The sequence below is a fragment of the Salvelinus namaycush genome, chromosome 14 (genome assembly GCF_016432855.1).
Source record: "Salvelinus namaycush isolate Seneca chromosome 14, SaNama_1.0, whole genome shotgun sequence".
Lineage (NCBI taxonomy): Eukaryota > Metazoa > Chordata > Actinopteri > Salmoniformes > Salmonidae > Salvelinus > Salvelinus namaycush.
The window spans coordinates 18,405,017-18,429,508 of NC_052320.1; the positions used below are offsets into that span (position 1 = coordinate 18,405,017).

At 44.2% G+C, this 24,492-nt stretch overlaps 1 protein-coding gene across 1 annotated transcript; it reads left to right on the forward strand.

Annotated features, from left to right (window-relative positions):
• The first annotated feature begins 1,673 nt into the window (after positions 1 to 1,673).
• LOC120058634 (PDZ domain-containing protein 4-like) lies at positions 1,674 to 23,853 on the forward strand. The gene is given in 7 exon segments (XM_039007391.1): positions 1,674 to 1,733; positions 18,400 to 18,720; positions 19,057 to 19,137; positions 19,289 to 19,387; positions 19,471 to 19,533; positions 19,645 to 19,746; positions 21,844 to 23,853. Coding segments are annotated over 7 exon segments (2,736 nt in total).
• The last annotated feature ends 639 nt before the right edge of the window (positions 23,854 to 24,492 follow it).

Consider the following 24,492-nt stretch of genomic DNA (forward strand, 5'->3'; position numbering starts at 1 on the left):
GACTAGTCCTGATTTCACCAATAATCCTGCAAACACAACATGTAATTGATCCCTTAGAGGTTTTGATATAGATTTTTGCACATGACTGAGTAGGAAGGTTCCTGTTCTCTAACAGGCCTATAATTTAATTATAATTTTCCATTCAGTGACAGATCAATAGCCTCCAGTGTTTCAGTTGATTGGAAATGCCCTGGTTTAGCTTATCAATGAGCCATAACTGTCAAAAGAGCTGTCTAGAAACCTGAAAGAACACCTGAAGCTGAATCTACCAGTCTGTCTCACACACCTTCTGCAGACAACTGTCTTCTTTCCTCAAACACTCCACAGTGATAATTTACATGATATACATTTTGTATGTAGACCAGTGTCAGTGAAACAGTTGTATCCTAAAAGTGGTTCTTAGCGTCTGTTATTCTGACAGATACACAACATCAAGCAGAGAGGTGCAGTTGAGACAGCAGTTTCCTCGTCTGTTGTTGCCTCACTGTGATTTGTGTGCAGGTGTGCGTGTTATTGGGTTTCGTGTAGCCAATACATACTGCTAATCTTAGCTCGACAGCCAGGGCTTGAGATTCAGTAGGTAGGATAGATTGTTCAGTGGGCAGATTATCTCTCTCTCCTCTTGGTCTGTTTCAATGGAGGTAAACCAGAAGATGTCAATGACCCCAAGCACAAATGAAAAAGTACTGAGGAGTCCATTGATCCTGAAAAGGTGAAAGTACCAGAGCAAAAGAAAAGTGAAACCTGAGAAAAAGGCCGTCAGAGGGATAACTTATCACACAAGCCAGACTCGAGCAATCCTTCTAAACCTGGAAAGCGAAGAAGGTGGGAAACTCGAGAGGGAGTGTTAGGGGAAAAAGAGGGCAAGAAGTTATTTGATATCGGTGCCTGTTTGCATCTGAAACTTTGAAAGAGTTTCTTTAAAAGAGTGCTGAGGATTAGCTGAGCTGAGCGTGAGACCAGGGAAAGGTGTGGGCGAGTTCACTTTGAGTAACATTGGGAAAAACGTCTCAGCTAGTTGAGAGAGACAGCTCAAATGGTGACTGTTCAACAGAAATCATGCAGAATTAGGCTGAATACACTTTAGGTCTAGGTCACATGCATGATTATTATTGACAGGTGATTGAATCATTATTGAATAGTTATGATGGACTGTCTTAAATACATTACAACACAATAACACCGATCAACTGTCAGTCCTTTCAACCCATCCTCAGCTCCCTTGTCAACTTACTCATCTCTCAGTCCCCCCCCCCCCCCCTCCCTCTGACTCACCAGTCCAAAAATCATGATGGAGTCACGCAAAACCTAACCTGAACATAACCACTCCACGCTTATGAAGACAACAAAGATATGTGTACTCTGCAATGGGGACAGAAACAGATGGGAGGACATCCAAAACCCTTTTTTAAATGTAGGGATTAGGTTTGGACTGTAAAACTTGACATCTGGAACGAGGATAGGAACAGGACACAGGGACACAGCCTGTTTTTGGGGACAGAGAAACTCTGGTATCCATAATCCACAGTGCCCTGACATAAGAGGGGTTGACACTCAGGACCTGTAGGTCTGTGGGGAGCTCTCTGACTGCCACACTGAAGGGAGAGAGAGGTGTTTTTAGGTACTGTTCTCCTGGACTGGTTTGGCCCCGCCTGGCCTGAGTCCAGGACACCATGGGGTGTAACATGTGTATGGTTCAGAAGCCTGAGGAACAGTACAGGGTCATGTTCCAGGTGAGTTTTTCTCTCTCTCTCTCTCTCTCTCTCTCTCTCTCTCTCTCTCTCTCTCTCTCTCTCTCTCTCTCTCTCTCTCTCTCTCTCTCTCTCTCTCTCTCTCTCTCTCTCTCTCTCTCTCTCTCTCTCTCTCTCTCTCTCTCTCTCTCTCTCTCTCTCTCTCTCTCTCTCTCTCTCTCTCTCTCTCTCTCTCTCTCTCTCTCTCTCTCTCTCTCTCTCTCTCTCTCTCCTAGCCTACTGTAGTACCAAGCCTCTTAACATTCTCCTCTCTCCTCCTCTCTTGCTCTCTTGATACTGTCACAGCCTCTTCATATTGACACCTTTCTGATACAGTGTCTGTCTGCAATCTAATGACAGTATGTGTTGTTGTATTCAGACCCATAGACTTTTTCCACATTTTGTTACTTTACAGCCATATTCTAAAATGGATTAAAAAAATAATAAATCCTCATAAATCTACACACAATACCCCATAATGACAAAGCGTAAACAGGTGTTTAGAATCTTTAGCAAATGTATTAAAAATAAAACAGAAATACTTTATTTACATAAGTATTCAGACCCTTTACTGTGAGACTCGAAATTGAGCTCAGGTCCATCCTATTTCCATTGATCATCCTTGAGATGTTTTTACAACTTGATTAGAGTCCACCTGTGGTAAATTCAATTAATTGGACATGATTTGGAAAGGCACACACCTGTCTATATAAGGTCCCACAGTTGACAGTGCATGTCAGACCAAAAACCAAGCCATGAGGTCGATGAAATTGTCTATAGAACTCAGAGACAGGATTGCGTCGAGGCACAGAACTGGGGAAGGGAACCAAAAAATGTCTACAGCATTGAAGGTCCCCAAGAACACAGTGGCCTCAATCATTCTTAAATGGAAGAAGTTTGGAACCGCCAAGATTCTTCCTAGAGCTGGCTGCCCGGCCAAACTGAGCAATCAGGGGAGAAGGGCCTTGGTCAGCGAGGTGACCAAGGACCCGATGGTCACTCTGACAGAGCTCACGTTCCTCTGTGGAGAGGGGAGAACCTTCCAAAAGGACAATCATCTCTGCAGCACTCCACCAATCAGGCCTTTATGGTAGAGTGGCCAGACGGAAGCCACTCCTCAGTAAAAGGCACATGACAGCCCGCTTAGAGTTTGCCAAAAGGCACCTAAAGAGGCACATATGAGAAACAAGCTTCTCTGGTCTGATGAAACCAAGATTGAACTCTTTGGCCTTATTGCCAAGTGTCACGTCTGGAGAAAACCTGGCACCATCGCTACGTTGAAGCATTTTGGTGGCGGCATCATGCTGTAGGGATGTTTTTCAGCGGCAAGGGCTGGGAGACTAGTCAGGATTGAGGGAAAGATGAATGGAGCAAAGTACAGAGAGATCCTTGATGAAAACTTGCTCCAGAGTGCTCAGGACCTCACACTGGGGTGACGGTTCACTTTCCAACATGACAACAACCCTAAGCACACAGCCAAGACAACACAGGAGTGGCTTCGGGACAAGTCTCTGAATGTCCTTGAGTGGCCCAGCCAGAGCCCGGACTTGAACCCGATCGAACATCTCTGGAGAGACCTGAAAATAGCTGTGCAGCAACGCTCCCCATCTAACCTGACAGAGCTTGAGAGGATCTGCAGCGAAGAATGGGAGTAACTCCCCAAATACAGGTGTGCTAAGCTTGTGGCGTCATACCCAAGAAGATTCGAGGCTGTAATCGCTGCCAAAGGTGCTTCAACAAAGTACTGAGTAAAGGGTCTGAATACTTACGCAAATGTGAAATCAGTTTTTTTATTAGCAAACATTTCTAAAAACCTGTTTTTGCTTCGTCATTATCGGGTATTGTGTGTATATTAATGAGGAAAAAATGAATAAGGCTGTAACCTAACAACATGTGGAAAAGTCAAGGGGTCTGAATACTTTCCGAAGGCACTGTATCTCGAGTCATGCTCAGCCACAACTCCGTCACAATGCTCTGGTGGCACCACCTGTAGCAACAGAGACGGGCGTCAATATGCTGACGTCATATAGGTCTAATGTCAGTCATTCAGCAAACCAGCTGACAGATCATTTGCATGCTCAATGGTTTCAACACCCCATCCATATGAACAAGCCATGCATGTATTAATTAAAATGATCAAACTATTGATGAACGATTCAAAGTAATAACACCCACAAGCAATTACAGAGGTGCACACAGTAAAATGACCATGAACAATGTAACTACAACCACCATAATGATGAACTATTAGAAAACAAAAACACAAAGAGAAAGATAACAATAACATCAATCTAAAGAATCTGATTATTATTGTAAAAAAACTAATAATGCAGGAATATTCATGATTATCTTTTTATCTGACAAAGATGCACAATTCATTAAATGTAGGCATTTTAGCTCAGCGCCAAAATAGTTTTTGTCCAGGGGGTGCACTGAAGGGTTGCCACGGTTACAGCCTCAGCAAACAGCAACAGCAACGGCAACTGCAAGATCTAGGTGTGCTCCCATGTACCATGTGAATGTAGTTTTTGCTTTATGAGTTTGTGGTAATGTCTGTGAGACTGAATAAACCCCCCACATAAAAAGGTAATGCCCAGGAATCAGCTTCAATATCCATGTTCTCATGTATCAGACGCGTCACAACAAGCATAGTATACTGTATGGATTGTTATTCTATTGTTATAGTCGTATGTCAAAGAGTCAGGACATGTGAGTCTGTGGCAGTTATCAGAGTTGCATCTGGTGCCTGAGGCAAAGCCAAGAAAGAGAACAACGGGCGACGACATGACTGGAAGTGGTAGACTAATGAGTCAGGCAAAGGAAAGGAAAAAACAGAATGGGAAAAAGAAAAAGGAGAGGGAAGGAAAGAAGGAAGGAAGGAAGGAAAGAGAGGGCTATTTTTATGCTGTTTGCCCTCAGATGACAGGAGTAATTGATTTGAGCGCTTCACAGAGCAGGGATGAATAGGTAGGCTTGAGTGACTTCGCTGATCCCCCGGGTGTGTGTGTGTCTGCGTGCTTGTGTGTATGCTTGGGTGCCTATGTGTGTGTGTGTCTGTGTGTGTGTGTGTGTACAGTCTGAAGCATGCAAGGGAGACTGGCGGTAAACTCATTGACCCTTTTTCAGAGGTCAGCCTTGATGACAAAGACCACATGCCGGGTCAGTGTGTATTGATATAGTGTAAAATCAAATCACTTCACTGATCAAGTGTTCAAACAATTGTGTAATAAGCAGTACATAAAGGTATGCCCAAGGGAGTGAGCTCTAACGACACAAAAGGTGTTCAGCTTTTATAGACAGCAAAATTCTCTGGCAGACTGTGTGAGCCACTGTCTGAGACCCAAACAGGCAGGGGTGGGGAGTAAAACAGTGGTGGTTTATCACTGAGTCCTCTGACTGGGCAGAAGACTTCTGTTCTCTGTCCCGTCTGGGTGATGTAGCATGGAACCTGTTTGTATGCACGGTGGTCCAATCAGTCTGTACCCAATGCCGCCAAAGAGCACACAAGAGAGCCTCTGCCTGGATAAAGGGAGCATACACTGACAGAACTGGGACACATACACCACTGTTCTATTGGCAGAAATCATGGTTACCACCAGTGCTCTCATGCAACCTGTGAAGGCCAGATGGCAAAGGGTGTGTCAAGATGATCACATAGGCATGTAGCTAGACCATCAGCATTCTAAACAGAATACACTGACAGTTTGATAGTAAAGCATGTTTTCCTTTCATCCAAAGGCTGAAATGTCCATTTAAATAAAATTCTTAAATTAAAAGAACTCACCACATGACAATATTGTAAATACAGAATTTCTAACAGAGCAGATGGTTGATTGGTTTAAAAACTCCATGATGCCAAATAAAAGAGAACAATTTTCACGGTTTTCTAAAACACTGCATGTCTCTTGAGGTTTTGTGCTTTGTTCTGGGACTGGTTTCCCAAAAGCATCTTAAGGATGAACTTAACCTTAAGGATGAACTTAACCTTAAGATGCTTTTTGGAAACCGGGCCCAGGGCTTTTCACAAAAATGCATAAATACACATCCAAATTAGACTCAGTTAAAGTGATGATCTGCTATTCATGTACATTGCAACATTACACTGACATTACAATGCAACATTACACTGACATTACAATGCCACATTACACTGACATTACAATGCAACATTACACTGACATTACAATGCAACATTACACTGACACTACAATGCAACATTACACTGACATTATAATGCAACATTACACTGACAGTGTTTACAGCAATGCAAGAGAAGAAACAGACAGTTTTGTCTGTCTGAACCCATGATTTATATATACACTAGATGACTGAAAGGAATGCTGTGTTGAAGCCACTGTGCCTCCATCTTGGCACTCCTCCACTAAAATACATTTTGGAAGCTATAGAAATACATTTAATGTCTCCATTTGTTTTTGTCACATTTATTCTGTTAGACACGTTAATGCATCCTTTCTAAAGTATGCTACATTTACATTTTAGTCATTTAGCTCCAGAGAGATTTACAGTTAGTGCATTCATCTTAAGGTGAGACAACCGCATATCACAGTCATAGTAAGCACATTTTCCTCAATAAAGAAGCATATCCTGAAGGTAGGGAAGGGAGGGGCAGTTCCCCTTGCTGATTTGAGCATAGCCTTAAAGTAGGGAAGGGAGGTGTCACGTTCTGACCATAGTTCTTGTGTGTTTTGCTTGTTTTAGTGTTGGTCAGGACGTGAGCTGGGTGGGCATTCTATGTTGTGTGTCTAGTTTGTCTGTTTCTATGTTTGGCCTAATATGGTTCTCAATCAGAGGCAGGTGTTTTATGTTGTCTCTGATTGGGAATCATATATAGGTGGCTTGTTTTGTGTTGGGGTTTGTGGGTGGTTGTTTCCTGTCTTTGTGTTTTCTCTGCACCAGATAGGGCTGTATCGGTTTGCCACATTTGTTATTTTGTATCGTGTTCACTGTTTATCGTTTTATTAAACATGTTGAGCACTGGCTACGCTGCGTGTTGGTCCGATCCCTGTTACACCCTCTCTTCTCATGAAGAGAGGGAAGGCTGCCGTTACAGGAGGGGCAGTTCCCCTTGCTGATTTGAGCATAGCCATAAAGTAGGGAAGGGAGGGGCAGTTCCCCGTCCTGATTTGAGCATAGCCTTAAAGTAGGGAAGGGAGGGCCAGTTCCCCTTGGGCTGATTTGAGCATAGCCTTAAAGTAGGGAAGGGAGGGGCAGTTCCCCTTGCTGATTTGAGCATAGCCTTAAAATAAGGAAGGGAGGGCCAGTTCCCCTTGCTGATTTGAGCATAGCCTTAAAGTAGGGAAGGGAGGGCCAGTTCCCCCTGCTGCTCCATAGGCAAGCACCATGTTAATGTGGGTCGCGACATATCAGAGGCAACAAATTCAAAATAATTACTGTTGAGAGTTAGAATAGTAAAATACACAAGGTGCATTTAAAAAATGTGGTTGTGCCTCAGCAGTTTTTCTCTTGTTATGTCAGTCACTGACAGTCACTCAATTAGCCATATTAGCCTTAATGCATACTTTGAAATTAAATTATGTGAGCGTAACATAAAAAAGCACATATATATATATATATATGTAACGGAATTCGTCCTCCTCATCTGACGAGGAGTAAGAAAGGTCGGACCAATGCGCAGCGTGGTAAGTGTCCATTATATTTAATAATACTGAACACGACAACAATACAAAAATAACAAAGTGAATAGAATAAGAAAACCGAAACAGTTCCGTGTGGAACACACAAACACGGAAGACAACCACCCACAAAACACAACAGAAAACAGGCTACCTAAATATGGTTCCCAATCAGAGACAATGACTAACACCTGCCTCTGATTGAGAACCATATCAGGCCAAACAAAAAACCCAACATAGAAACACAAAACATAGATAACCCACCCAACTCACGCCCTGACCATATTAAAACAAAGAAAATACAAAAGAACTAAAGAACTAAGGTGCCATGTACCCCGGCCTGAGGAGACGCACTGGAGACCAGATGCGTAGAGCCGGCTTCATGGCACCTGGCTCGATGCCGACTCTAGCCCGGCCGATACGAGGCGCTGCTATGTACCGCACTATGCACACGTACTGGAGACACAATGCGCATCTCCGCATAACACGGTGCCTGCCCGGACCCTCTCTCTCCTCGGTAAGCACGGGGAGTTGGCTCAGGTCTCCTACCTGACTTAACCACACCCCTCGTGTGACCCCCCCAAGACATTTTTGGGGCTGCCTCTCGGGCTTCCAGCCGCGCTTTCGTGCTGCTTCCTCATACCACCGCCTCTCGGCTTTAGCTGCCTCCAGCTCTTCCCGAGGACGGCGATATTCTCCAGCCTGTGCCCAGGGTCCCTTGTCGTCCAGAATCTCCTCCCAGGTCCAGGAGTCCTGCGATTTCGGCCGCTGCTGCTGCCCGTTACCACGCTGCTTGGTCCTTTGGTGGTGGGTGATTCTGTAACGTAGAAACCCACCCAACTCACGCCCTGACCATACTAAAACAAAGAAAATACAAAAGAACTAAGGTCAGAACGTGACAATATATATATAAAATATGTGTGTTTTGTTATGTTTAGCCCACATAATTTAATATATGTTTTTTTACAGTATATATACAGTTGAAGTATATATATTCAGTTGAAATCGAAGTTTACATACACTTAGGTTATTAAAACTCGTTTTTCAACCACTCCACAAATTTCTTGTTAACAAACTATAGTTTTGGCAAGTCAGTTAGGACATCTACTTTGTGCATGACACAAGTCATTTTTCCAACAATTCTTTACAGACAGATTATTTCAAAGAAGTTTACATACACTAAGTTCACTGTGCCTTTAAACAGCTTGGAAAATTCCAGAAAATGATGTCATGGCTTCAGAAGCTTCTGATAGGCTTATTGACATCATTTGAGTCAATTGGAGGTGTACCTGTAAATGCATTTCAAGGCCTACCTTCAAACTCAGTGCCTCTTTGCTTGACATCATGGGAAAAACACCATCCCAACCGTGAAGCACGGCGGTGGCAGAATCATGTTGTGGAGGGGCTTTGCTGCAGGAGGGACTGGTGCACTTCACAAAATAGATGGCATCATGAGGATGAAAAATGATGTGGATATATTGAAGCGACATCTCAAGACACCAGTCAGGAAGTTAAAGCTTGGTCTTCCAAATGGTCTTCCAAATGGACAATGACCCCAAGCATACTTCCAAAGTTGTGGCAAAATGGCTTAAGGACAACAAATTCAAGGTATTGGAGTGGCCATCACAAAGCCCTGACCTCAATCCTATAGAAAATGTGTGGGCAAAACTGAAAAAGTGTGTGCGAGCAAGGAGGCCTACAAACCTGACTCAGTTACACCAGCTCTGTCAGGAGGAATGGGCCAAAATTCACCCAACTTATTGTGGGAAGCTTGTGGAAGGCTACCCGAAACGTTTGACACAAGTTAAACAAATTAAAGACAATGCTACCAAATACTAATTGAGTGTATGTAAACTTCTGACCCACTGGGAATGTGATGAAAGAAATAAAAGCTGAAATAAATCATTGTCTTCTATTATTCTGACATTTCACATTCTTAAAATAAAGTGGTGATCCTAACTGACCTAAGACATTTTTACTAGGATTAAATGTCAGGAATTGTGAAAAACTGAGTTTAAATGTATTTGGCTAAGGTGTATGTAAACTTCTGACTTCAACTGTATATATATATATATATATAAACATTTTCCTCAAAGTACACTGAACAAAAATATAAACGCAACATGTAAAGTGTGGGTCCCATGTTTCATGAGCTGAGTATTTCTGTCTGTAATAAAGCCCTTTTGTAGGGAAAAACTCAGTCCAGTCGTGTGAGATCCATAGATTAGGGCCTAGTTATTTTATTTACATTGACTGATTTCCTTAAATGAACTGTAACTTAGTCAAATCTTTGAAATTGTTGCATGTTGCGTTTATATTTTCGTTCAATACTTTTTAGAGATTACTAATGCTACTGTCCCCACTACAACAAAAAATAGTTCAATACATGTAATTTTGTCCTTTTTAATTGAAATACATTCCTATGGAGGACTCGTCCTACTGGGGAATGTCGTTATGGCTGACCGGTGGCTTCAAAGCCTCTCAATGGCCAATACGTGGCTCAGCAATCCATGGTTTACATACAGCATTGGTCTGAACACACGCTTCTGTTGCTGGAGGAACTTATTAATGTGTTGCTGGCTGGTGCCATGTCTTGTACAGTACACACCCATATTTTTATGTCTGCCTATGTGTTTGTAGTAAGCATTAGTTTAGCTATTAGTTGTACTATATGTGTAATGCATAGCAAACTAACCAGAACATGTATATACCTACACAACACGGTATGAGCACAGTATCCATTTTGTGCTGCACCCAACACACACCCACCCCCCTTCAGTCTACCCCTCCATCTACCCATCCTCCCCTCAGTCTTTCCCCTTCTTCTCTCTGTAGAATGGGTTTCAATGGGAGGCTGTTGCCATGGCAACTGAAGTCATTAAACAAGCCTAAAATGTTATTTTTCACACTGACACAGGCATGTTCTGACGTACACACTGTGCAAACACACATAGATAGCCTACTGACATATTTACTGAGAGCGAGTACGCATGGGTATGTGCATGCACATACACACACACACACACACACACACACACAAGCACACACATAAAGATCACATATTCTTTATATTGAAACATATGGAAACCACGTTTGACTCCGTTCCATTGATTCCATTCTAGCCAATGAGCCCGTCCTCCTATAGCTCCTCCCACCAGCCTCCACTGGAGTACAGTGATATGACAACTTGACAATGAAATTGACTTTGCCCTCTGACAGACTATCTAAGCCAATATCTGTCTCTCACATTCTCTCCCTTTGCTATCTTAGATTGAATCTGATCTGCCCCTTTTCTTCTCTTCCTCTCAGTATCTGTGTATTGATTGACTTCTTCTCTTGCTACAAATATCCAAACGGCTCCACATAGTCACACACACGCCCATTCCACTTTCTGTCTCTCTCTCTTCCATCACTCTCTCGCTCTGAAATACTAAGCCTCAACACAGCAATATTCGTAGGGAATTCTCCCATAGACAGATATAAACCGGAGCAACCTGATTACTACTCAGTGAGGGTTCGGGGTCTATAGGCATCTAAAGTGAATTATCTGTAAACAGAAATACCTGTTGACTCTCACTAATTGGCTTGTGCCTCTCTCTTTATCATGGTGGCTGCACATTTTCCCTTGGAAAATGCACCACCTCTCTCTGGTAAAGCTTATTTGTATGATTGTGTGTGTGTGTGTGTGTCAACAGCTTTGTTCTAGATCTATCACCTTCCCGCTCGACAGGCTTGTGATTAGGTTGGAGGTCATAAAGTGAGGAGAGGGGGTTTATGGATGGTATGGCTGGTCTAGTCAGACATGTCTGTTTCAGCAGAGAGAGAGAGAGAGAGAGAGAGAGAGAGAGAGAGAGAGAGAGAGAGAGAGAGAGAGAGAGAGAGAGAGAGAGAGAGAGAGAGAGAGAGAGAGAGAGAGAGAGAGAGAGAGAGAGAGAGAGAGAGAGAGAGAGAGAGAGAGAGAGAGAGAGAGAGAGAGAGAGAGAGAGAGAGAGAGAGAGAGAGAGAGAGAGAGAGAGAGAGAGAGAGAGAGAGAGAGAGAGAGAGAGAGAGAGAGGAAATACATTTGTTTTCTTCGACAATAACAAATACATACAGCTCCTAAAGAGGTTTGCAGAGACCAACAAAAATTAATCTGCTTACTGGTATGCCTCCAGTATTGCTATTTACCCAAAATACTCGTTAGTTTAATTTGTCCAATTGTTTTAGCAGTACTTTAATCAATAGCAGCTCATCGTTGTCCATGTGTCGGAGCTCCACCACTGCCCACTGTCCAATTGAAATGTTCTCTTGTCATATCAAATATCTGGGTTGGGACCAGAGGGCACTGAACATGTCTCCAGATTAATTGATTTTGTGAAGAGGTGACTTTTACAACCTTCAAAACATGGGAGATGAGAAAAATCACTTGCCCAACAAGTAGAATTCAATATGTGGAGGGCACATGCAGGGCCCAGTCAGCATAAAGTCTGAACACAAATATGGAAGAAATATTGTGAACTTTTTATAATGTATTTTTATGCATCATTTTATAGTATTTTATAAGTATTCATTGGGAAGAATATGCTTCAGCATAGAGTTTATGATGCGATACATTTTACAAATACTCCTTTACTGCTGGGTGGGTGTTCACCACCCATTCCCAGTCTTCGTCTTAATTTTTTTTACATTTTAGTCATTAGGCAGACGCTCTTATTCAGAGCCACTTAAGGCGTCAACATTCTTCAGTTTGGCTGGCGGCTAGCCGAAGTCGGCTAGGCAAACCGAACGAGTTTGCTCCCATAAGACATAAGAATACTCAGAATTAATCTAATCTGTGTCTGTCTTTGATTATGACATTTTTGGCAAGGAGATCTTAGTTGTGCAATTTTGCTCCGGTAAAGGTGCCTGCATGCCTCCCAGCCTAAACATTTCGGAAGAGTTTGTGCATATATTATGACGACATTTTGTGACGTTTTTGTCACAATTTTACTTTGATGCAGTATTTCTAAATGTAAAATGTGGATGAAAACGAGTCGTCTCTCATTGAATAACAACAAAGACTTTACTGATGAATCCCTACTGTTGACCAATCACTGACGAAGGGGCGTAGACTTTGGCTATCGACTTCGGCTTGCCTCAAGAAAAAAATTGTGTGCCTGAACACCCGAAAAAACTCTTACCGAAGTCCAAAACAAATAAAAACGTCATAATATATGCACTAACTCTTCCAAACTGTTTTTGCTGGGAAGCATGTTGACACCTTTACAGGAGCATTTCTTCCCCTCTCACAGAGTCTGGTGTACTGTAGATATTATATCAATCTGCAGCTAAAATGGCTGAGATAAAACCTCATTAAGCCTCAACCACTAAGACACCTCCCTGGGGGTTCCTCTGTGTGTTTCAAATATTTACCAACAAGCATGGAGTTGTGAGACATTCACACCCTCATTATCTACTAGTCCTCGAAAGCTCCTTCCTTCCCTCTCTCTTTGTCCTTGTATTTCACTCGTCTTTCCTCACCTCCCCTTCCCCCTGTGCTGCTCTCCATCAGCATCGCTCCCTCGCTTTTCACTCACCCCTTTGAACTCCCTGTTTCTCTTTCATCTCCCTCTCTCTTTCTCCCCCCCCCCTCGTTCCACCGCCTCCCCCATCCTCCCCCCTACTGTGCTACTCCGAATATTGTACCTTATGATAGGAATATATAATGGAATGGAACTCAGTATCTATTTGCCTGTTATTACATACACCTTTAGTGAAGGAATTAACAATAAATATCCTTCTCTGTCACCCGCAATTTGACTTCTGCTACACTCTAAGAAAAAAGGGTTCTTTGTCTGTCCCCATAGGAGAACCCTTTGAAGAACCCTTTTTGGTTTCTGATAGAACCCTTTAAGGTTCCATGTAGAACACTCTGTGGAAAAGATTCTACTTGGAACCCAGAAGTGTTCTACCTGGAACCAAAAAGGGTTCTTCAAAGGGTTCTCCTATGGGGACAGCCGAAGAAGCATTTTAGGTTCTAGATAGAAAAAAAGATGCTAAGTGTAAAGTCAGAGGTTATAGGTAATGAACTTAGCTGACATAATGGACCAGTGGATGTATAATGCATCACAACATGTCAAGAGGAATTATCCTTCCAATCTAATGCACAACAACCATTAACCTGTACGAAGCCAACCCCAACCTCAAAGCCATCTCACTGCCATCTCACTGCCTCTCATTGATAATTAATGCAGATGCACCCCCTACACATGTTTGTCTGAGTGTTCTCAGACTTGTCAGTCATGACCATACGGCTATTCTTCTGTATACCCAATCCCTCATTGGTCCTGATGATGGTGTATCCTGTGTAGACAAACTAAGGGAATAGGAACCAGCCAAAGAGAGAGGGGAAGAAAGAGGAGAAAATACAAGAACAATGCTTGATTCAGTGGCATGACAAGCTTTTGTCGTGGACAACTTCATTAGACTTGACAAATGAAAAATACAGGTACGCTTCACACTGTTAACTCCATTTGGCATTGCCTAAGAAGCCATGCAAAAAATGTAGTTTCTTATTTGTCTTCAATTGAAATAACAAATTTAAAGAGAGAGAGAGAGACAGACAGAGATGTATGGCAGGCCATTAGTATGGGAAGGACAAACAGGCAGGGGAAAGAAGCGGCTCAAAGAGAGGAGCATGTTTTGTCTCGTCTAGGGAGGGGATTGAGAACGAGAAGTGTTGTGACAGCATTCAGAAGAGAGATAGTGAAAGAGAGCCTGGAGATGGAGAGAATAGAGCAAGGTAGAGTGCAGGGGAGGCAGAGAGAGAGAGAGAGAGAGAGAGAGAGAGAGAGAGAGAGAGAGAACTCCCCAGACAGCCAAGGTCAGTGCATGACCATGAGCGCACTAACACAATGTCTGTCTGGGTGTCTGTCTGTCTGTCACTTAGACCACCTCAATACTGTCTATAGCGCTCCATTAAAACACACACAAACACACGTGCATAAGCACATAGTCTATGCACACTCGCACAGCTGTGTGCTCATGTCATCAACCAATGGATTCTATGATCGCCCAAAAGTGCATTACCATTTTATAAAAGAGGGGGGCATAGACTGTTGTAAGATGTTTCACCTCTGAACAGATTCAATGTTGTGGGGTCAGTTGCATCAGTTGACCACGATCACTGCTTCTCCTCGGAGCCAGTTTAGTCACCCCCGGAGCAACATCCCTGCTGTTTCAATCAGATTCCTCAAGCAGATCTACACCCACTAATCCCTAATATTAAACCCCCCTCTATCTGCAGCAGACACTCCTTCAAATTAGGAAATACCATGGTTGAACATGCCCAATGGTATAACTACCTGGGACAAAAAGTATGTACCTCTGGTGGATTTGGTTTGGCAGTGAATGTACTAAAAGAAAAAGGCCTGCAAATCACTTCATAAAAAGAAAATTCTCAAAAATAAACATTAATATTCAGATCTGGGGCAAAATATTCAAGTGTAATTTTACCAATTGCACTGTATGGAAGTGAGGTTATGGGTCCAACCTGTTTTTACGATTATAACAATTGGGAGAAAAAAGAAATATAAAACCTACATACAGAATTCTGCAGAATTATCTTAAATAGCCAAAAGAAAGAACCAAATAATGCATGCAGAGTGGAACGCTGAAGATTCCATTTAAATGTAAATATAGCCCCAAAACATCCATACAATTCAAAGCACTGGAAACCCAAGAGCTGAACCCTGAAAAGAGTCCCCTATGTCAGCTGTTAAAAACACTAAACAACTGTATTATTCAACCACACAGGGAAATCAATCAGATTGTTACAGAAATTAACTTTTTCCTCCTCTGCGAGAAACACTCCCAAATAAGAGGATATTTTTTCAAGAAAACATCTCTATCAATTTCCTACTTCTGTGCATTTACCAATGACATAAAACTGGGAATTATTCAGGGTGAGGGAGAAACCGCAAATATTACTGCCAGATATGTACAGTATATGATTGCCATAGCCTGAGGAACATCCCATGAACATGAATTATCTGTAGTTTTTCAATTGTATATAACTTAGAATGCATAGTGTAACCATCATCCGTGTTAATTTGGTTGTTTATTTATTTGACATTTTCTGTTTAGAATGACACAATATAACAGCAGTAGTGTTGTACCTGTATACCTATTATTATTACTACTGAAATGAACTGTATTTCATTATCCTCATTGCATTGTACTGTATTTACTGAAATTCTGTACCACTATACTGCTTTGGCAATATCTACAAATTGTATTTCATGCCAATAAAGCAGTCACAGAGAGACAGAGAGACAGGGAGACACAAAGACACAGAGACACACAGAGAGAGAGAGAGAGAGAGAGAGAGAGAGAGAACTGACTTCACAGACATGCAGATATAGGGAACTAGAGAGGGTTTATATATTAGGCTGGGTTGGTACACATGTTGATTATTGCAGTTTTGAATCTGCAGTAACTGCAGTCGACTGTGGTATTTTGAACTGCAGTTTATAATGCACTCTGACTGCAATCTTTTTTTGTAAAGAATGTAACTGCGTTGTGTTGTTTCAAAGAGAGAGGATCATTTACAGCATGGTTAGACACATGCAGAGGGAGTTAGGACTAATACAGGGATTAGCCTGCCAACAGGCAATCTATGATCTCAACCAATATTAACCCATTTCCTTACAACATAACACTTTCATTTTTCCCACTGAACCAACCCTATTAACTTTCATTTTCTCTAATGATTCCATTCCTCTCCCTCTCTCCACAGAAGGGTCAAATAAGTAACATGCTGTGTTCTTTAGATGGAGAAGGCCGATTGAAGGTCTCAGTATAAAGTTTTTCTTCTCCCCCGCTGTATGTGATTTCAAAACCTTTTTAGTTGAGCTAAATGTACCAAAAACTGTGATGTGCTTTTGTAACCCTACGTGTGGGTGTGTGGGGGAGGGTGTATTACTAATATAGAGTACATTTGGAAAGTATTCAGATCCCTTACATTTTTACACATTTTGTTACGTTACAGCCTTATTTCCTAATCAATCTACACATAATGACAAAGCAAAAACAGGTGTTTAGAATTTGTTTCAGATGTATTACAAAAAATAAGATACCTTATTTACATAAGTATTCAGACCCTTTGCTGTGAGACATGAAATTGAGCTCAGGTGCATCCTGTTTCCATTGATCATCCTTGAGATGTTTATTCAACTTGATTGGAGTCCACCTGTGGTAAATTTAATTGATTGGACATGATTTGGAAAGGCACACACCTGTCTATATAAGGTCCCACAGTTGACAGTGCATGTCAGAGCAAAAACCAAGCCATTAGGTCGATGGAATTGTCTGTAGAGCTCAGAGACAGGATTGTGTCGAGGAACATATCTGGGGAAGGGAACCAACAAATGTCTGCAGCATTGAAGGGCCCCAAGAACCATGGCCTCCATCATTCTTAAATGGAAGAAGTTTGGAACCACCAAGACTCTTCCTAGAGCTGGCCGTCCGGCCAAACTGAGCAATCGGAGTAGAAGGGCCTTGGTCAGGGAGGTGACCAAGAACCTGATGGTCACTCTGACAGAGCTCCCGAGCTCCTCTGTGGAGATGGGAGAACATTCCAGAAGGACAAGCATCTCTGCACCTTTATGGTAGAGTGGCCAGATGGAAGCCACTCCTCAGTAAAAGGCACATAACAGCCCGCTTAGAGTTTGCCAAAAAGTCACCTAAAGACTCTCAGACCATGAGAAACAAGATTCTCTGGTCTGATGAAACCAAGATTGAACTCTTTGGCCTGAATGCCAAGCCTCACGTCTGGAGGAAACCTGGCACCATCCCTACGGTGAAGCATGGTGGTGGCAGCATCATGATGTGGGGATGTTTTTCAGCGGCAGGGACTGAGAGACAAGTCAGGATTGAGGGAAAGATGAACAGAGCAAAGTACAGACAGATCTTTGATGAAAACCTGCTCCAGAGCGCTCAGGACCTCAGACTGGGGCGAAGGTTCACTTTCCAACAGGACAACGACCCTAAGTACACAGCCATGACAACGCAGGCGTGGCTTCTGGACAAGTCTCTGAATGTCCTTGAATGGCCCAGCCAGAGCCCGGACTTGAACCCAATCTAACATCTCTGGAGAGACCTGAAAATAGCTGTGCAGCGATGCTCCCCATCCAGCATGACAAAGTTTGAGAGGATCTGCAGAGAAGAATGGGAGAAACTCCCCAAATACAGGTGTGCCAAGCTTGTAGCATCATACCCAAGAAGACTCGAGGCTGTAATCACTGTCAAAGGTGCTTCAACAAAGTACTGAGTAAAGGATCTGAATACTTATGTAAATGCAATGGCAGTTTAATTTTATACATTTGCAAAAATGTCTAAAAACCTGTTTTTGCTTTGTCATTATGGGGTACTGTGTGTAGATTGATGATGGAGAAAAAAAAACTATTTAATCCATTTTAGAATAAGGCTGTGATTTAACAAAATGTGCAAAAAGTCAAGGGGTCTGAATACTTTCCAAATGGACCTACACATTTCTCTATTTGTTCAGGTGTATTGTGCTATTGTCTGTTCACTTAATTGGCTGTGTTGACTGACTAACCCCTAGCTTTGTGTTTTAGGTCTGTCTGTATGTGTTGTGTTCATCTATTCTCCTCCTCAGTCTGTGTGTTGTGGTTAATTCTAACACAGTGAACTAACCTGTTCTGTCTAGTGAGAGCTCTGCTAATGTGGCTCAATAAATCTACTATCTATTATCCTGTTTAATCTTTATATACACCTGTATTGTAATCACACACCAGTCCAATCTCTACCACCCACCCATTGCCCTTTCTCGCTCTATAAATGGCTTGTTTTCCTTTCTGTTGCTCTCTCTCACATCTTCCTCTGTATGTTCCATGTCCTTGTACTCCTTTGTGTTTAATCATTCTCCACCACTCCCCTACTCTTCCTTTCTTCTCCTCCTCTCTAACCTCTGATCTCACTCGTCTCCTTCTTCCCCCACCTCTTGCTGGCTAACCTCTGAACCCTCCCTCCTCTAGGTGAATGGTAAAGAGCTGTCTCGTCTCTCTGGGGACCCCACCCTGGATGTGAAAGACCCGCTGCTGTCTCACGTGTTGAGGAGGGGGACCCGACGGCAGGTGGGACATGCAGGGCGACTAGCGGGGCTAGACGGGACAGTAGCAGTGACAGGGGGGCTGACTGACTGTGTGGACAGCGGCACTCAGACTGATATCAGTTTCCAGCACATCTTGACCCTGGGAAGGACCGCCCACAACCCATGTGGAGCCCCGCCCCCTCACCCTTCCCCCTCTCCACCGCTGCCACCCATCCTGGAACCCTACCTGCTCAATGAGCTGTGAGTGGAAAGAGAAAGAGAATGTGTGTGTGAGAGAGAAAGAGAAGGATAGAGAACGATAGCGAGAGAGAGTGTGTGAGAGAAAGGGACAGACATAGATTTACTGTATATTTCACATTTGTTTATTATCTACTTCACTTGCTTTGGCAATGTTATCATGTTTCCCATGCCAATGAAGCCCTTAAATTGAATTGAGAGCCAGAGAGAGGGGGGGTGGAAGAGTTTGAGATTCAATTTATCCAAGATGTTTGAAAGCGCTGCATTCTGTATGTCTGACAAACAAACAAAATTGGGACAAATTACATATTTTCTCATATGTTTTATTTTCAGTCTCCTAGAGCCTGAATATTATGACCCCAACAACTACTTTGACATCACTCAGCAGGAGGGGGATCTCCGACAGGATGAGTTAGAATACGAGGTAAGTCTCAATTGTCTTGTCAAATCAAATTGTCTACCATCTAATCCAAAAGAAATCCCATTCTTCATGCCCTCTCTATCTCCATTACCAGTGTTCAGGTGTTTAACTTGTCACTCAAAACGTGTGTTTTTCCTTCCACACATTTCAATAGGAGGTGGAGCTGTATAAGTCTCGTCAGCAGGACAAGCTGGGGTTAACGGTGTGCTACCGGACAGACGATGAGGAGGATCTGGGGATCTATGTGGGCGAGGTGAGGAGGATGGGAGTGAGGATGAGGGTTATCCTCGCTCTGATCGCCTGTTTGCCAGCTAACTTAATCCTCTCTCACTCCAGGTCAACCCCAATAGTATAGCTGCTATGGATGGCCGCATCCGAGAGGGGGATAGAATATTACAGGTAAGAGAACATTAGGATTGTTAAGATAACATTTCAGACAAAGTTCTATATTATAGCAAGTCTATGTAGAAAAAAGGGTCAGAGTACATTTATGATGTGATTCTGAATCAGATAAACGGGGTGGACATCCAGAACAGAGAGGAGGCGGTGGCCATTCTTACCAGGGAGGACAGTACCAACATCTCCCTGCTCCTGGCCCGGCCCGAAATAGAGGTGAGAACCTCTCCCAGAACAAAACACCCAGCATCTGACATACAGATGTAGGATCTTAATTTGATCACCCTGTTACATGATAATATTCCCGCAAAGCAGGACATTTAAAAAGGTATAAAAAGATTTCTGAAGTTGGTAATTTTCACTTGGATATTTGACTTGAATTTAAGTTCTTTATTTTCACAAGATCCCCATTTACAATTTTCCGTCAAGTACAATTCAACATAGATCACCAATCAAAGGCAGATCAGATTGGTACCTCTATAACAAGGGGACATTCATGTAAAGGAAATAAGACTGGCGTTCTGCATCTCCCCCTACCCTGTTTACCCAGGAGACAGGAAAGGTGAGAGGAGTGAAGAGGGAGACAGATGAGTACAGATAGAGGGAAATGGAGCGGGGGTGGGAGGGATGGACAGCGAGCGTTGGTGGGAGAACGAGGAGAGCCTGCTTGTTTTCAGTACGTGCCAATGTGGCATTGCTTTGTTTCCCTCAAGGTCACAGCTCAACAGATCTGAGGACACAGTCCCAGGACATCCCATAATATACACACATACACACAGCAAATGGGTAATCACTGAACACACACCTCCAGATGGGGCAGAATAGTTTACCCTTTTTATACTGAGAGTGGTGCATAAGCCATAGACACAAACACACACGTCTGTACATGTGTTCTGTGACACAGTCAGTGTTGAAATCGGAATGCAGTCCACATTCAGCTAGAGGGCAGATTTAAGCGAGGGCCATTAAAATGTAGGTTGCTACCCAGTCAGTCACGCACTGCACGTACCCTCATCTTCCTTTACTCATGTGGCGCCCTCCAATCTGCAGAGAGAAATGAGATGCAGGGGAGGCTAAAACGGAGATAGACAATGCTTTATCAATATGAATCCTCACAGAGGGAGTTGAGGAGAGGGTGAATCATCAGAGAGAAATATATGAGCAGAGATTAAAGGGGCAGTGCAGTCAAAATCATGATTTTTTTGGGGGTGTTTTATATATATTTCCACACAGAGGTTGGAATAATACTGTGAAATTGTGAAAATTATTATCATTTTAGTGTAAGAGCAGTTTGAAGAGGCCGGCTGAAATTTCAGCTCGTTTGCATGGGTGGGTTTTTTGGACCGCCTGGAGACATCATCAGGCGGTATAAGTTAATAGATCAATAACAAAGAGACTTTCCCCTCCTCTCTGCCAATAACAGCTAGTTTTCAGGTTACATATCCCTCACATTAGGCTCCTCCAATTAGGACCCTCACTCAGGCCACTCCCATACAGTCCTAGCAAAATTCTTGCTTGAGAAATAGCTTTTTGCCAAGAAGCTATTATTTATTTTTTATTTTTTTATTTTTTTATTTTAATTGAAAACAATCAACAAACAAACACAGTATGGTATTTAATTGTTACCCAGAAATGACTTGACATTCAGATAAAAATGTCTGTATTGGACCTTTAAGGGTTATTTCACCGGTCTTGGGGATAGGGGGAGATACATAAAGGGGTTGTTAGATAAGAATAATCCAAAAGTCTGAAACTTATTAAAATTAAAACAATAAAAATGTTTATCAATGAAATGTGGTCAACTCCACTCTGAGGCGTGAATTGTTTGCGGAATTCAACCAGAATATTTACATACACATTATCAATATCTCAGAGGGTCTGAATAAAGGGATGAATTTGTAATTTTCCTACCTGCTCTATTCACTAGTAGTAACAACACACTACAAAATCATAACAGAACAGACTGGCAATGTGTGTGTGCACGTGTATAGCTGGATGAGTGGGTGTGCATATATTTACCTTTAGGCCCAATTGACCTATTCATCCAGACAGGTCAGTGGAAAATAGCCTCAAGTACAAAAATGTCTTTAAAATGGTAATGAACTCACACATTAAGTTGGCTCCTGCGCCATCTAGTGACTGAGATGAACAATAAGACATACGTCTAACATGTTGTATGAGGTTCAAAAGAGTATAATAAAATAAACCTGCTTTATTCTCATATGTTTCTTTTCCCACTTCAATGACACCTTCAACTCAACAACGGCCATCAAAACAACAAACACAATATGTGAAACACCTTCTACAACTCAGAATGACAACCAGCTGGACCCAGATGAGCTGGAGCTGGAGGTTCTGGACAATGCCGTCCATCTGCCTAGCCCCCATCAGCTGAGGAACGGGGCCTCCGTGCTCGATGCAGAACCAGAGGTCATGGGTGGTGGTAGGGTGGGAAGCCGTGGGTGGGGTCACCGTGACTCTCCTAGCCTGCTCCACACGGTGCTGAGTAACAGCCAAGAGTTGGACAGCGGGGTGGGCCGTACGGACGAGAGCACCCGCAACGAGGAGTCCTCAGAACATGACCTGCTGGGAGACGACCAGACCAGCGCCCCCACCACCAACGCCACCAACACCCCTGGCAGCATGCGCAGGTTCCACTCTGGCCAGGGGGACAGGGACACCCCACCCCTGCTCCATGGTCACTCCACAGAGTTCCACTTCAGCACAGACTCTCTGCTGGGGCTGGACTGTCTGGGTGGTGGAGGAGGAGGGGGGGGGGCTGTTGACCTGGCAGGGGAGAGGGTCTACACAGCTGACCCAGTGAGGATGATGCCTGGACTGACGGAGGAAGAGTGTGATAGGTACAGGGAGCTCCTGGAGATCAAGTGCTACTATGAGAAGAACGGCAACGCTCTTCTGCTGCTGGGGGAGCATGGGGGTCACGGGCAGGGGGGCGATGGGGGGATTCCTCTGGATGTGAACAGGAATGAGAACCTGATGCAGCATGAGGTGGCCCTCCTGGAAGAGGAGCTACGCCACCTGGAGTTCAAGTGTCGTAACATCCTGAGGGCCCAGAAGATGCAGCAGCTCCGGGAGCGCTGTCTGAAGGCATGGCCCCTGGAGGAGGAGGAGGAGAGCGGGGCCGGAGGTGGGGCCGGGGCTGGGCGGGTGGCTCTTCTGGTTAGCGAGGAGTCCTGTCACCATGAGCTGTCAGACATTAATGAGCTCCCTGAGAGGGAGCGCTCTGACAAGGACAGCACCAGCGCCTACAACACAGGAGGGGAGAGCTGCAGGACCACCCCTCTGGTCACCGAACAGTACCCCTCCCTCTCTGCACATGGCCGCAGCAGCCTGGAGGGGGGAGACTCAGCCTCTTTGCAGTGTCGGACTCCCAGCCGGCACAGGGAGAGGGGGGGCAGGAGGGAGGAGAGGGGGCAGGCTAACCTGAACCAGCCCTACTCCCCTAACTCACACAGAAGGGGAGCGGAAGCCAAGACCTCCAGCCCGGGAGGGGCCAAGTTCAGATCCCTATCCCGCAACGGGGCGGCCAGGAGGGGGTCGGAAGGAGGTGCGGGACACCCCAAAACCAACGGGACAGTAGAGGGGAGGGGAAGAGGACATAGCGCTGAGAACAGCCCTTATCTGTCCCGCCGTCACTCTGGCCCCAGAATCCCCCAGCGCTACCAGAGCTGCATGCAGCTGAGGTCCCCCTGTACCTCCGAGGGCCTGGAGCGACCTAGGGAGGGCAGCGACAGTCCCATGAGCCTGGGTAGCACATGCAAGGACATCCACCAGGGCCCTGTTTCCATGCCCTCCTTACCCATCCTCCCTCCCCTCCCGCCGCCAGCCTCACCACGTATGGAGTGGAAGGTCAAAGTACGAAGCGACGGCTCCCGCTATGTTGCCAAGCGTCCCGTTAGGGACCGCCTCCTGAAGGCCCGGGCCATGAAGATCCGGGAAGAGCGCAGTGGCATGACCACGGACGACGACGCCGTCAGCGAGATGAAGATGGGCCGCTATTGGTCGAAAGAGGAAAGGAAGCAGCAGTTGCTGAGGGCCAGGGAGCAGCGCAGACGCAGGGAGTTTATGATGCAGAGCCGGCTGGACTTCCTGAGGGAGTCGCATGGCAGTGGACAACACGGGGCTCCACAGGGACAGGAGCCCACTACCATCCTGGAGCTGAGCCACAGGAGGAGCCAGAAGAAACGGAGCCGTAGGATCCTGGATAACTGGATCACCATCCAGGAACTACTTGCTCACGGCACCAGGTCACCTGACGGGAAGAAGGTCTACAACCCTCTGCTGTCAGTCACCACTGTTTAATGTAGAGGGGAAAGGTGATGGGTATAGAGGACAGAGAAAGGAAGACCGAGAGAGGATGAGAAGAGTGGAGAAGTAGTATGTGGAGGGGTTGATTTAGAGGAAAATAAATCCACCTCAATCTTGTATGTCACTGCCATAGAGGAATCATCTTTATATCTGTGCCATTATAGGGTCTGTGACAGCCTGGGCAGCTCCATTGAGGCTATAACCCATAGGAATTACCACCCAGTTGACTCCTTTATGGCAGAAGCCTTCAATGGCAATATCCACACTTAAACAGGTATATCCATTGAGTTTGTTATCTCTATGGTCACTGCACATAGGAGAGGGAGAACGGGTGAGATCGCACCACAGCTTGTGAGTAGAGGAGGAAAATAATGGTGCAATGTAGAAGAATAGAACATAATTAAGCAATAAGGCCCGAGGAGGTGTGGTATATGGCCAATATACCACGGCTAAGGGCTGTTCCTATGCGAGACGCATCCTGGCGTGCCTGGACACAGCCCTTAGTGGTATATTGGGCATATACCACAAGCACTCTAGGTGCCTTATTGCTATTATTAACTGGTTACCAACGTAATTAGAGCAGTAAATAGTATTTTTCTCATACCCATGGTATATAGTCTGATATACCACAGC